The sequence below is a fragment of the Crocodylus siamensis genome, chromosome 12 (genome assembly GCF_052110815.1).
Source record: "Crocodylus siamensis isolate JL-2025a chromosome 12, ASM5211081v1, whole genome shotgun sequence".
In the NCBI taxonomy this organism is placed as follows: Eukaryota; Metazoa; Chordata; order Crocodylia; family Crocodylidae; genus Crocodylus; species Crocodylus siamensis.
The window spans coordinates 37,225,957-37,237,223 of NC_143406.1; the positions used below are offsets into that span (position 1 = coordinate 37,225,957).

At 47.1% G+C, this 11,267-nt stretch overlaps 2 protein-coding genes across 4 annotated transcripts in view; one reads left to right on the plus strand and one right to left on the minus strand.

The window, feature by feature from the left end:
• Positions 1–323: 323 nt before the first annotated feature.
• On the minus strand, positions 324–7,713 carry THUMPD1 (THUMP domain 1 NAT10 acetyltransferase adaptor). The gene is made up of 4 exons (XM_090024135.1): positions 7,451–7,713; positions 4,108–4,282; positions 3,220–3,468; positions 324–1,983 (listed from the first exon to the last, which is right to left on the minus strand). The coding sequence occupies exons 1-4, from the start codon at positions 7,655–7,657 to the stop codon at positions 1,670–1,672; spliced, it is 945 nt and encodes a 314-aa protein (XP_089880261.1). The 5' UTR covers positions 7,658–7,713; the 3' UTR covers positions 324–1,669.
• Positions 4,336–11,267, plus strand: part of LOC149854923 (acyl-coenzyme A synthetase ACSM3, mitochondrial-like) — a 40,132-nt gene continuing 33,200 nt past the window's right edge. Inside the window, exon 1 of one of the 3 annotated variants that reach the window (XM_090024131.1) lies at positions 4,336–5,375. The gene's annotated coding sequence lies outside the window, so the exon portion shown is untranslated. Of the gene's footprint in view, positions 5,376–7,638; positions 7,775–7,855; positions 8,054–11,267 lie in introns of those variants that run through there. The other 2 variants (XM_090024132.1, XM_090024130.1) reach the window with 2 other exon arrangements.

Consider the following 11,267-nt stretch of genomic DNA (forward strand, 5'->3'; position numbering starts at 1 on the left):
TTTGATTATTCTTTTTTTTCCCCATAGATCATTGGTATAAATACAACTAGGTGTGGACACACCAATTAGGCAGTTTCCAACCTGGCTTTCTTACCAATCTCTATGCTATCAATAAACATCGTACATGATGTTTCCAGTCCTTTTTTTTTATAACTTTCCTCTGGAAAGGGATGACTTTGACCACCATTTTCAGAACTATGAATCAGAATGTGCGCTAAACCACCAGCTATAACGTAGTCAAGTTTCAAAAGAAAAATACAGAGAAAGGCAATAAAACAGGGTTTTAATAAATGAGGGGAGGAATAAAAACACAGGAACAGGGAAGGAGTCTCTTTTTTTAATTTCCAAACATCTGTAACTGTTTTAAGAACACAAGGAAATATAAAACAAAACCCATTTTGAGACTTCACCATGTCCTTTCCACTGAATGAAGACCAAGCAGTGCTATCTTGGGACAAGCCATTTTCTGTTAGTGGCTGTTTAGGCTGTTGATACATTATGAGAAGCTAAAGCTGCACTATATCCATTTACCTAAATCAGCCTGGGTTTCTGCAAACCTACTGTAACAAACTGCCAAGCCTATAGGAAGAGGTAAAACCCATGGACAGATGTTAGTTTCAATCTGAAACAAAATTACTTCGGTAAAGCCAAAACTATACAAATAGGTAAACTGATCCTTTCTCTGTTATATGGTGTACACTACAAAAAGCTTCTTTTACAACCTGCAGTTTGACGGGGTTCAAACTCAAACCTGTAGCACAGCTAATAAAAAAATAAAACCAGCCAACTGAGACTATTAAAGAAAAACAACAGGAATTGTGTATCTTGAATAAAGCAGAAGTGGGCTCTTTTTAAGTTACTTACTGGGTTCTGATTTGATAGATATGCAGAATATGTGGTTTTATCCAGTAACTCAATGTGTACATTACTGAGACATACCATTGGATTTTTGCTAAAATCATATGCAGCAGCCATATTAGGCATGTTTGTCCTAGGAAATTTAAGCATTTTTTTCTAGGTTTGGTCACAACACTGAACTAGTTTGACATACGAAGCTCCCATCTGCCTGTTTTCATTCCTTAACCAACATGCAAAATGGGTGTGCTTAGTTCCATTCTCTATTTTACAAGACAATGAGGCTTACATGCTATGCAAAGTCCAGAGGTGCCAAAACTAAGTCACTACATTTTTATTTATATCCTTTCTAACAAGCCATCTTTTTTCCAAACCTCTCAATCCCACCCGTACCCAGTGCTTCTTGGCAAGGTCTATTCTATATTGCTTTGTATCCTGCATACTTTTACCTATGGGAAGGTGGCAGTAAGCATTATCAGATCAGATTAGGAATGTTTTACATATGCTTTGCACAGGTGTGCAATCGTATAAGGTGCAAAGCAGAGGCAAACCAGGCTGAGAGACTGAGTAAAAAAATAGTACCACTCTCCTGGATACTGGACGTGTTAAAACACAAAGGTCCACCAGTAATACACAATAGTGTGTGTGTGGGGGGGAGGGGGAAAAAAAAAAAATCACTCGTACTACCTGTTGACTTTAAAAACTAAACTTCAAATAAAAATTAAAAAAAACAATCCCATAGCTCCTACTTAAAAGGCCATTTTAGAACTCAAAGCCAGTCTCTTACAGGTGTCTTTCCTTCCTGTTACATTTCCTACACTTGCTGAAGGTCATGTTCATTGAGCTTACTCTCCTCTTCACCTTGACTTCTGTCTCCTGATTTCAATTCATTTGAGTCCTCGGCTGATTTTATTTCTTTTGAGCTCTCCTCTTCTGTGACACTTGACAGGTTTTGCTGCCCCTCGTCCTTGTTGGTCTTCACCACCTCTTGCAGGTTGTATTTTCTGAATAGAACATAGTCTTTCACCACACTCAAGCAACAGACATTTTTTATTATTTCTACCACAATGGTATACTCTGGGTTATTAAGATCCACTTTGTTTTCTGGATTTAGGCTGCCCACTATTCCTGCAAGATAGGAGAAAAAGGGAATGCTGTTTTTTTCTACTGTTAGACGTCCCAGTGTATGCAAGGATTTTTAGGGCAATTTTAATTCTGCCTGATAAAATCAAATAGGGAAGCAGCACATCTCCTTTCTAATAATTACCCACTTAATGACAACCCTGCTTTGTAACGACAGAACAAGAATCAGTTATGCAGAGGGTGTTTTCACAAAGAGATTTGTAAAGCAAGTATTTTAGTGCTAACATTTCAGAAAACCAACTACACCACAAAGGATGAGTAAAAACGTGATCTTATTCATACTTTGGGCAGCTGCTGTCAAGAATTTTCAGTCAACACGACTGCTCAAAATACCAGAAAAATATTAGGGCTTTCTGATCATACCCTCTCTAGTAAGGAAGAAACCATTATACCGCAACACTGTAGTTCTGAATTCATTTGATAGTTCTCCCCTTAAGTCACAATCAGAGGAAACAAGGATTAGGGATCTCTGGAGTTCATGCTAGACTTCTCTAAGACTGGAGTTTTCCCCCACGTACACCACCACCACTGACTGTCAGAGGGACCCCATCCGAAACCACAACTATGGTTTTCATTTCCTGGCCCCCAGACGAGGATGGTGAGCAACAGGGCCCCTCCACCAATCAGTGGCAGGGGGGAGAGGGGCAGGCAAGCAGAGGAATCCCCAAGTTTAAAAGGAGCCGCTACACCACATACTCTGGCGTGAATGCCGAGATCCCCAACGATACAAGATCTTCAGTATTGAAAAAAATAAATTTTCAAAAAACCTGCAAAGTTTGCGGAAATGGTACATTCACTACCTTATTGGACTGTGTTGTTTTTGTCATGTTACAATGAGGTGGGTTGATACAGAGATGAATTTTTGAAGGAGTGTAAGGGTGTGGACACAAGACAGCTTGGAGACCCTTTCAAAGGGGCACATTTCAAAAAGGAAGCACCTGATAGTTCCAATTGTTGTGTGTGAACAGGCTGAGTATGATCCAAATGCAGCAACTCTTTTAAAGTTGTACAAACATTCCTGTAACCACACCCTTAGCATCAAGTTATTTTCATAACACTTAAGAAAAAAAAGGAAGGAAAGACTTTGAATAATGCAATGGGCTTGAGCAAGGCCTTCCTTTCTTTAAAACAAAACCCTTGTGCCTAGTTGTCCTGCTGGAATGATTTGGCCGGTGTAGCCTGCACATGTGCTTATAAGCCTGTTATGTGAAAAATACCTACCTGCCAGTTCTTTGATTACTTCTTCTCTACTCATGTGACTATTATTACGAGCTTTGTAAACAATCTGAAAAGTCCCTTTATTAGGGGCTTTAAACCAAGGCTCAAAAAAGGTCTCCGTGTATTTTTTCATATCCTCCAAAAAAGCCTTGCAGGTTCCAGAAATGGGCAGCATGCGCAAAATAACTCTTGTTTTCTTCTTTTTAGTAGTGTGCATGTCTTTTAATATATGATGCACCAGTTTCTCAGGCTCTACAAGGAAAGACAAGCAAGTATGAGAAGCAAATAGCTATTTCCTTTAGGAAAGAGAAATACAGCATCAAATCTTGCAAAGTAGAAAGATAAAAAGTATAAAAATAAACTACATTCTACAGACATCTAGTAAACTCTGAAGAGCTTTCCAAAAGGGAATGAGCTTTATCCATAGTTCTATACGAGTACCCAGCATCCCCACTAAATGCAGTACTGGGAGCCTGGTTCTACAAGCCCTTATTCAGGGAAGAGGAGTTTTGCTCAATTAAGGACCAAAAGATCAGGTCTTTGTTCTTGTGGGTGGAACTGTCAATGTACAGGTATTTTTTCTAGTTCACATTTAACAATCAGGCTGGGAGACCTGGAAAAAGGGTTATACGTTTGGTTTTATGTCTGCCTGTATGTGACTCTTTCCTATGCATCTTGCTGAACTTAAGGACAATTGTCTTTTTGTACGAAAAGGGTTTGGGTTATTTTGCAAAACGGTCACTAGAGGGTCTAGGAGGAAGCATGGAAGACGGAGGAAAGATGTATATACATTCTGCATGCTCTTCTTTGAAAAGTCACTCTCCATATCTTATTGCTAAGGAAGTCTAAAGAGTGCCTATAGAGTTATACAGTACTTATTTCACTACAAACCTATGCCCAGGGTCCTAATAAAGACCACATTGTTAGCTCCACTCTCTACTGACTGAAATCGTCTCAGCTTCTGTTCTGTTGAAGTGCGAATCTGATTGATTTCTTTCTTTAAGGCAGCTTCAACATCATCCTCTTCCTCCTCACTTCCTGACAGCTTGTCATCTTGATCTGAGAACTGTTTGAATAAGAGAAAGCATCTTAAATTCAGTGCCATTAAATTGTTAAGAAATCACATCTATCACTCAGTAAATAAAGGTCACAGCAACAATTAAGAAGCAAGTCCTGAAAAAGCAAGCTGAACAGTGATGCACAGGAAGGTAGTTGGAATAAGCAGTCCAAGGCATCATTTGAAAAGTAAGTGCTATAGGCATCAAGGCAAACACTTGACATTTTTATGTGGAAATTAACATGTGTGCAATGACACAAGTCTGTCCAAGTGGCACATGTCGCATTTTACTTAAACAAAGGAGCAATGAATTATCAAATATTCAATGCACACAGGTATGATTAAGAGGAGAGACTTTCACCAGTGTTAATGTACAAAACAGGAGGGCAGAACGTTCAAACCCCAGAACAGCCAAGAGAGCAGGGAGCCCATTATGAAGAATTATTGAACCTAACTGATGGCAACAACTGTTTAAAAATACTGTAAAAAACCAGTAGAAAGGGCTTTTCCAGGGGTAGTTTAACAAGCAAGCACGCATTTAGTCTATTCAATGATCTTACCCTACAATATTAGCAAACTTTTTCTGGCATGCCCCACCACACTCTGGTTGCTTAAAATAGACCTTTTAGGCTGGAAAGATGCCCGAATTATCTATAGCTAGAGATGCAGATAGCTGTGGTGGTCCAAAGTCAAGCAGAAGGCAGGGTAGATTTGTACCTTATAGACTAACCAAAGTAGATAGACAGTTGAAGCTCACTACATCAGATGAAGCAAGTACTATACACAGTAGGCGAGGGAAGTCTGTTGGGAGCAAGAGGAGGAAGGGGATGAGGAGTCAGACACCAGATCCTGCTTCTGGAAGGTAAGTGAGCTTGGTCTGTCCGTGTGTGAGGTTTGGTGAGCATCTGGCTGGGTTTTTTTAGGCCCTGAAATCTGAGCAGTTTGCAAGTGCTGCCTGCTGAATGATTGCTGCCGTGTCTGACAAAAGCCATAACAATGGGGTGGAGCCAGTCCAGGCCCACCACAGCATAAAAGGAAACCGGAGCTGGGAAAGCAAACAGGGCAGTTTGCATCCCTCATCTTTGAATGGGAAGCCTTTAAGGTAAGTTCTTTCTTAAATTAAGAGTAATTAACCTAGATATTTAATGGAAGTAGCTGAAACTCAGCAGTTAGATCAATACTTAGGTCTTTCTTTAATTAGTGGATGTAATTAGGGTAAGGCTAAACAGGAAGTCAATCCATAAGTTGAAAGTTTCTAGTGCAAGGGAACCAATAAATCAAAACTGCTTTAAGAGGAAATGCAGGTTTTACCACTATAAAAAAATATGCAGATAGAAGCACAGCAGCAGGGTGGGGACTACCCAGTTAACTGCACTGAGTGCAGAATGTATGGTTATTACCTGCCCTAGGGGCAGGTTTTGTTATGTGTTGACCTGCTTCAAGACATGCCTGGCTCTGAGAGAGCAAGTATGTTCTCCCAGGGTTTGGCGGGGTGAAAGTGGTGCAGCTATAGGAGGTACAGAGGTCCATAGATGAGGCTTTCAGGGACACTGAATAGAGCAGCCCCACATGCTGAGGAGGATGAGAGCCTTGTGATAGTTTCTCTCCTTCCCAGCTTGCTGCCCTCTATCAGGGATGCACCAATAAAGATTTTTTGAGCCGATACTGATGGCCCATTATTAACGAGCCATCTCAGCCAATACCAGTCAGACTGCCAATATGCAGTCCGGCAGCTTGGAGAGCAGCGTCTGGGCGTAGATTGGTTGGGGGGAGGGTGGTCAGCAGACTGAGGACCCCACAGTGAGGGAGGGAGTGGGGCAGGCGCTGCCCAGCCAGGGAGGGTCAGGCTATTGGACGGAGCCACAAGCAGCTCATCTGGGGAGCATGGAAGTCATGGGGGGTATGTGCCCCTAGAATCTGTGTGCAGGCCGAGGGCAGGCTGCGGCTGGAGGCGGTGCCAGGCTCTTCCCCAAGGGAGCGCTGGACTGGGGCTGAGCCAGGGTCAGGCAGCAGCACCAGCACTGGGAGGGTAGCTTTGAGGAAGCTACGACAAATTTTTGGGTGGCTGTATTTTTGAGTGCCCCAGTGCTGCTACCACCTGCCCCAAGCAAAGCTCCGGCCCAGCCCCCTCCATCAGGAAGAAGCTGGAACTGCCCCCAGCTCGCACTGGCAGCCTGCCTCTGCCCTGCGCACGAATCCAGGGAGCACGTGCCCCCCATGCGCGCACACAGCAGCCTGAGCTGCTCCCCGCCCCCGCCATGAGCAGCTCCCCTACCCCACTCTGCCCCTCCCAACAGACTTACCTGCCAGACGCTATTTTCCAAGCTGCACTCGTGGCCCCATGCATGCTGCAGCTGTGCCCACGCATGCACTTATCGGCGACATCAGCCAAAAAAAAGCTGATTGCCAATAACATCAGTTTTTCCAATCTGACACGGACAGAAGTATTGGTTCACCTCTAGAAACTATTCCTTTGATGGGACCCACCTTCCGGCCGATGTTACTGCATCCTCTTGTGCCAAGGATACTCCTCCAAGGGAGGGGACCCCACAGGATAGGAGGCAGCAAGTGACCGTAGCACATGATTCAATTATTAGGCACACGGACATCCGAGAGATCCTGCACCTAGGCACAAAGGTAGCAGTCCTCATGGGATGTGTTGATAAGCTGCTAGGTAGAGCTGGGGAGGAGCCAGTGGCCACAGTCCAGGTGGGTACCAAGGATATGGCTAAGGTTAGCCCAGAGGTCTAACCTTAAATTTAGGCTGCTACTAGGACCTCTACAGCAGCAGTTACATTAACACTGGTGAAAGTGAGCCTCCAAAATGCTTCCCACGCCCCACTCGGGGCCAGGGAGACCGGCAGGGCTCATCCCAATGCAGTGAAGGCAAGATGCAGCTATGGCGGGACCCAGTACGAGGCAGCTCTGATGGACCTACCATGCCCGTGGTGTACTCAGTCCAGAAGGTGCAACCTCCCCGCCCCACCCCAGCACCGCGCTCAGGCCCTAAGGCGCCGATTCTCGGCCCGGGGCCCCTAGGGCCTCTGAAGGGGCGGCACGGAACGCGAGGAGGGCGGGCACGCTCCGGCTTCAAGCGCGGGGAGAGGGAGGGGAGGAGGCCGCGGAGCACCGCGGCTCTAAGCCCCGGAGTCGGGCCGCACTGCCCGGGGCACGCACCTTCTCGGGCCCGTAGAGCTGCTCGCCGTACTCGCCCAGCAGGCTGTAGGCCTCCCCCACGCACTTGCGCTCGTTCATGTTGCACGTGATGAGGATGCCCTGCATGCCCGGCTCCAGCTGCCGCGGCGCCCCGGCGCGGCCCCGCTTCACTGCTGGGCCCTGCACGTACTGCGCCTTGTGCCGCCGCTTCCTGTCCGGGGCCGCCATGGTGCCTCCGCCAGCCCGGCCACGTGCCGCCGCCGCGCGGCGCGGGCCGATGACGTCGCAGCGGCGAGACTGCCCTGGATCCTAGCGCCCGACAATTCGCGTGACGTGGCGGCAGAAGTAAGTCTACACCAGGGCCTCTCGGTTGCGTCACAAGCCCCGCCCCCATCGCGCGGCGGAGTCTGAGGCGCTGCCTCCTAACGCGGCTCTTGGGGCTGTCGCGGCCCCCTGCTTTTAACAGCGCCGCTCCCTCGGAGTGCAGAGCCTGTCCCCGTCGCGCCCTGCTTCCCTCCGTCACCCCCGAGACTAGTGTGTCGCCCCCTCTGAAGAACTCGTGACATTCCCCCTCAGCCTTCTCTTGTCCAGACGCAGTAATGCCAGCTCTTCCCGCCTTGCCCTGTAAGTCGTGTGTCCTGCCCCTCATGATTTCCTTCCCCGTTTGCTGGAGTCCGGTTTAGCGCCATCGTTCAGAAAGAGCAGGGTCGGAAGCTGGGCACGTTCCTCCAGGCGCGGCCTCATCGGTGCCACCTAGAGCAGAAGAGTCGCTCCGCTTGCCTTGCAGCTGCCACTGCTGTCGATGCAGCCTGGTCTACGGCTGCAGCAGGAGTGCGCTGTTGGCTCATACGCGCCGTATGGGCCGCTAGGATCCCCGAGTCCTTTTCTGCAAGTACTGCAGCCTGGACAGTTGTTCCCCGGGATGTATTTTTTCGTGTAATTGTTCCACTCTCAGTGCACATCTTCGTGCCTGTCCATACTGGATTTCATTTGACCAATTCTGGACCCTTTTTTTGAAGTCATTCTGAATCCAAATCTTGCTCAGATTAGACTGGGGCTGTGGATTTGCTAAGCATGCACCCCATCTCCCAAATCATAAGATATTAAACAGTACCAGACCCCTGGGGACCCCTGTTCTTGATACCTCGTACCACTTCATGCCACCTCGGAACAATTGCGTGTCTTCCTTAAAGAGAACATGTAACCTTTTATCTCCTGTGTTTCCTTCCTGAACAGGGACTACTCCAGACCTGGGAACTAGGCCTGTGCAAAGTGGCTAGTATTTGCTTTGGATTCAGACTTGGCCTATTCGGGGGACAATGATTTGATTCGGTGATTTGAATCACTGTCCCGATTCAATTCGGCCGAATCTGACTCGGAGGTGGGCCTGAATCAGTCAGGCCTATTCCCCGCCCGCTCTCCCAGACGAGTATTGGCTGCCCCAGCTCATAGCACTTCAGGGGTTGGGGGGAAACCCTGACTCGGCAGGTGCTGCTGGGTAGGGGGCAATCCCTGCTACCCCCACTGCCCCACACAGTATGGGGGGCTCTCCACAAGCCCCTGGATGCCCCCTCTTGCTCCCCCAGCCCCTTATGGGTGCCCCACCTGTGCCAGCTCTGGCCCTTTAAGAAAAAAAACTGAAAAAAACCCAAGTCACTGCTCCTGCTGGCAGGAGGTGATCCCCACTGCCCCCCCATAGCCAGGTGGGGGACTCTGCATGAGCCCCCCGAGGCCTCTGTAGGAGCGGTGATTCCGGGGGCTTTTCTTGGCTTTTTTTCTTAAAGGGCCAGAGCTAGCCTGGGCAGGGCAGCCATGGGGCGGGGGGGAGGGGAGGGGAGGGGGCTTGTGGCAGAACCCCCCATGCAGCATGGGGCAGTGGGGGGCAGCAGAGATCGCCCTGCACCCGGCAGGACCCAGCGAGCCCTGGGTCTTTTTTTTTAAAGTACCGAGAGCTGGGTAAGCCATGGGGGGAGCCGGGGGAGGGTCAGGGGGGTTGGCAGGGGTCCTCCCATGGTCCCCTCCCCCAGCCCCTGGTACTTACCAGTTCAGAGTCACTGGAGACTATCTGAAATATCAAAGCTCTCTGAATCTTTTCTGAAGATCTGGAGAGCTTTGAATCGCTTTGGACCTTTAGATTGGTCCCCTGATTCGATTTGGAGTCAGAGATTTGGCTGCTGAATTGGGCCAAATCTCCTCCAAATAGAATCACCACCTGAAGCTTCACACAGCCCTACTGTGAACTATTCCAAGTCTTTTTTTTTTTCCAATTGCATCATCATTTCATGACAGTAGCAGGACTGCCAGTTCTTCCTGTTTATTCCCCATGCTTCTTACATCAGTGCATAAACATTATAGCTAACTAAGTGACTGCCCTAATTGCTCTCTGAGAACAGTGTTAGGGCTTCCCTTACTGCCTTCTCTTGCTCGATTTGTATCTGTCACCTCGCTTGTATCTCTAGGTTTTTGTCTCCATCCCCCATTGAACCCACTGGAAGTTGAAAGCCCTATTCACTAAGTTAGCCTGTATGCAAAGACAGTCTTCTCCCTCTTCATCAGGTGGAAGAAGCTTGGACAACTTTTGTCTGGTGCTTCCTTAACTGTTTCTGCCTCCTGTCCGTTATTCCCCTGCTGGGTGGCAGCAAAATACCTTTTTCAACGGGAAGCTGAGTCTTGGTTTCCTGACTCATCTATTCCCTGGGAAGATGTGTTGCAATGGTCCACAAATGCCGAAGAAGGATCTCTTGCTGTCTGTTCTGCATTTGCATCATGAATCTCTTCTCTGTCCTCACAGATTGCATTATGGGCACCCAGAGAAAGATTTAGTGCTAAACACTTGGCATTTGGTTGCAGTGTACTTGGGGGGAGGTGGTGGGGAGAGGAGGAGCTATCTGAGCATAGTGTGTCAGACCTTTAGAAAGGTTCCTGATCACATTGCTTATCTAAATGTCCTTCAAGTAAGCAACCTCCCAGGAACTGGAGTAGTAATATACTATGTATGACTGTGTAGAGTTCCTTCGATTAAAAGCAAACAGGCTTGCCATGACCTTTTCCTAGGGTCAGACAGAATTAGTCAGGAGTCTGTTGAGTCTTTGGTTGTTCAGTGCTCGTCTTTCTACTACTACTACAAGAAATCTAGAAACCAGTGTTATGCCTCATCAAAAAGCATACAGTGCAGAAGCAATTAGATAGATTAGTTTGTCATAGAGACTAGTTTTCTCCGTGAACCATAAAAATTACTCATCTGAGGATTCTTGACATATTTTCCCACCATTTTGTCAAAAAACAGTTTTGCTGTCATTTTCTATTAACTTTTATGCCTCCTTTGGGACAATTTAGTCTTTTGTTTGGGGATTCCTTTGTTGTGAAGGGATCTTGCTGTGATGTCACTCATCAAAAAAAATCTCACTCGTCCAATGCTGTTACAAGTTTTGCTGATCATTAGGGAGAGAGCATCTCCTTTTGGCTGGGTCCTTTTTTAAAGGAGTTTCTTTGCAGTGTTGTGTGTTTATCACTAAGGTGGTTCAGCTTTCCCAGGCTTCTGTGATTCATAGGTTCATAGACATTAGGGCTGGAAGGGATCTTGTGAGATCATTGGGTCCAGCCCCCTGCCTAAGGGGCAGAAAGTCAGCTGGGGTCAGATCACCTCAGCAAGATAAGCATCCAAGCATTTCTTAAACGTATCCAGAACAGGTGCTTGCACCACTTCTGGGGAAGTCTATTCCAGACTCTGGAGATTCAGACAGTAAATAAATTTTTCCTTATGTCCAGTCTAAAATGGTTTTCCAGCAGTTTGTGACCATTAGTCCTTGTCTTCCCTTGGGATGCCCTGATGAACAGA

Coding starts and splice junctions, on each gene's coding strand:
- THUMPD1 (XM_090024135.1), bottom strand. CDS start 7,657: ATGGCGGCCCCGGACAGGAAGCGGCGGCACAAGGCGCAGTACGTGCAG. Junction 3,469..4,107: donor TATTAGGACCCTGGGCATAG/GTTTGTAGTGAA, acceptor CTTTCCTTGTAG/AGCCTGAGAAACTGGTGCAT. Junction 1,984..3,219: donor AGTAATCAAAGAACTGGCAG/GTAGGTATTTTT, acceptor CCTATCTTGCAG/GAATAGTGGGCAGCCTAAAT.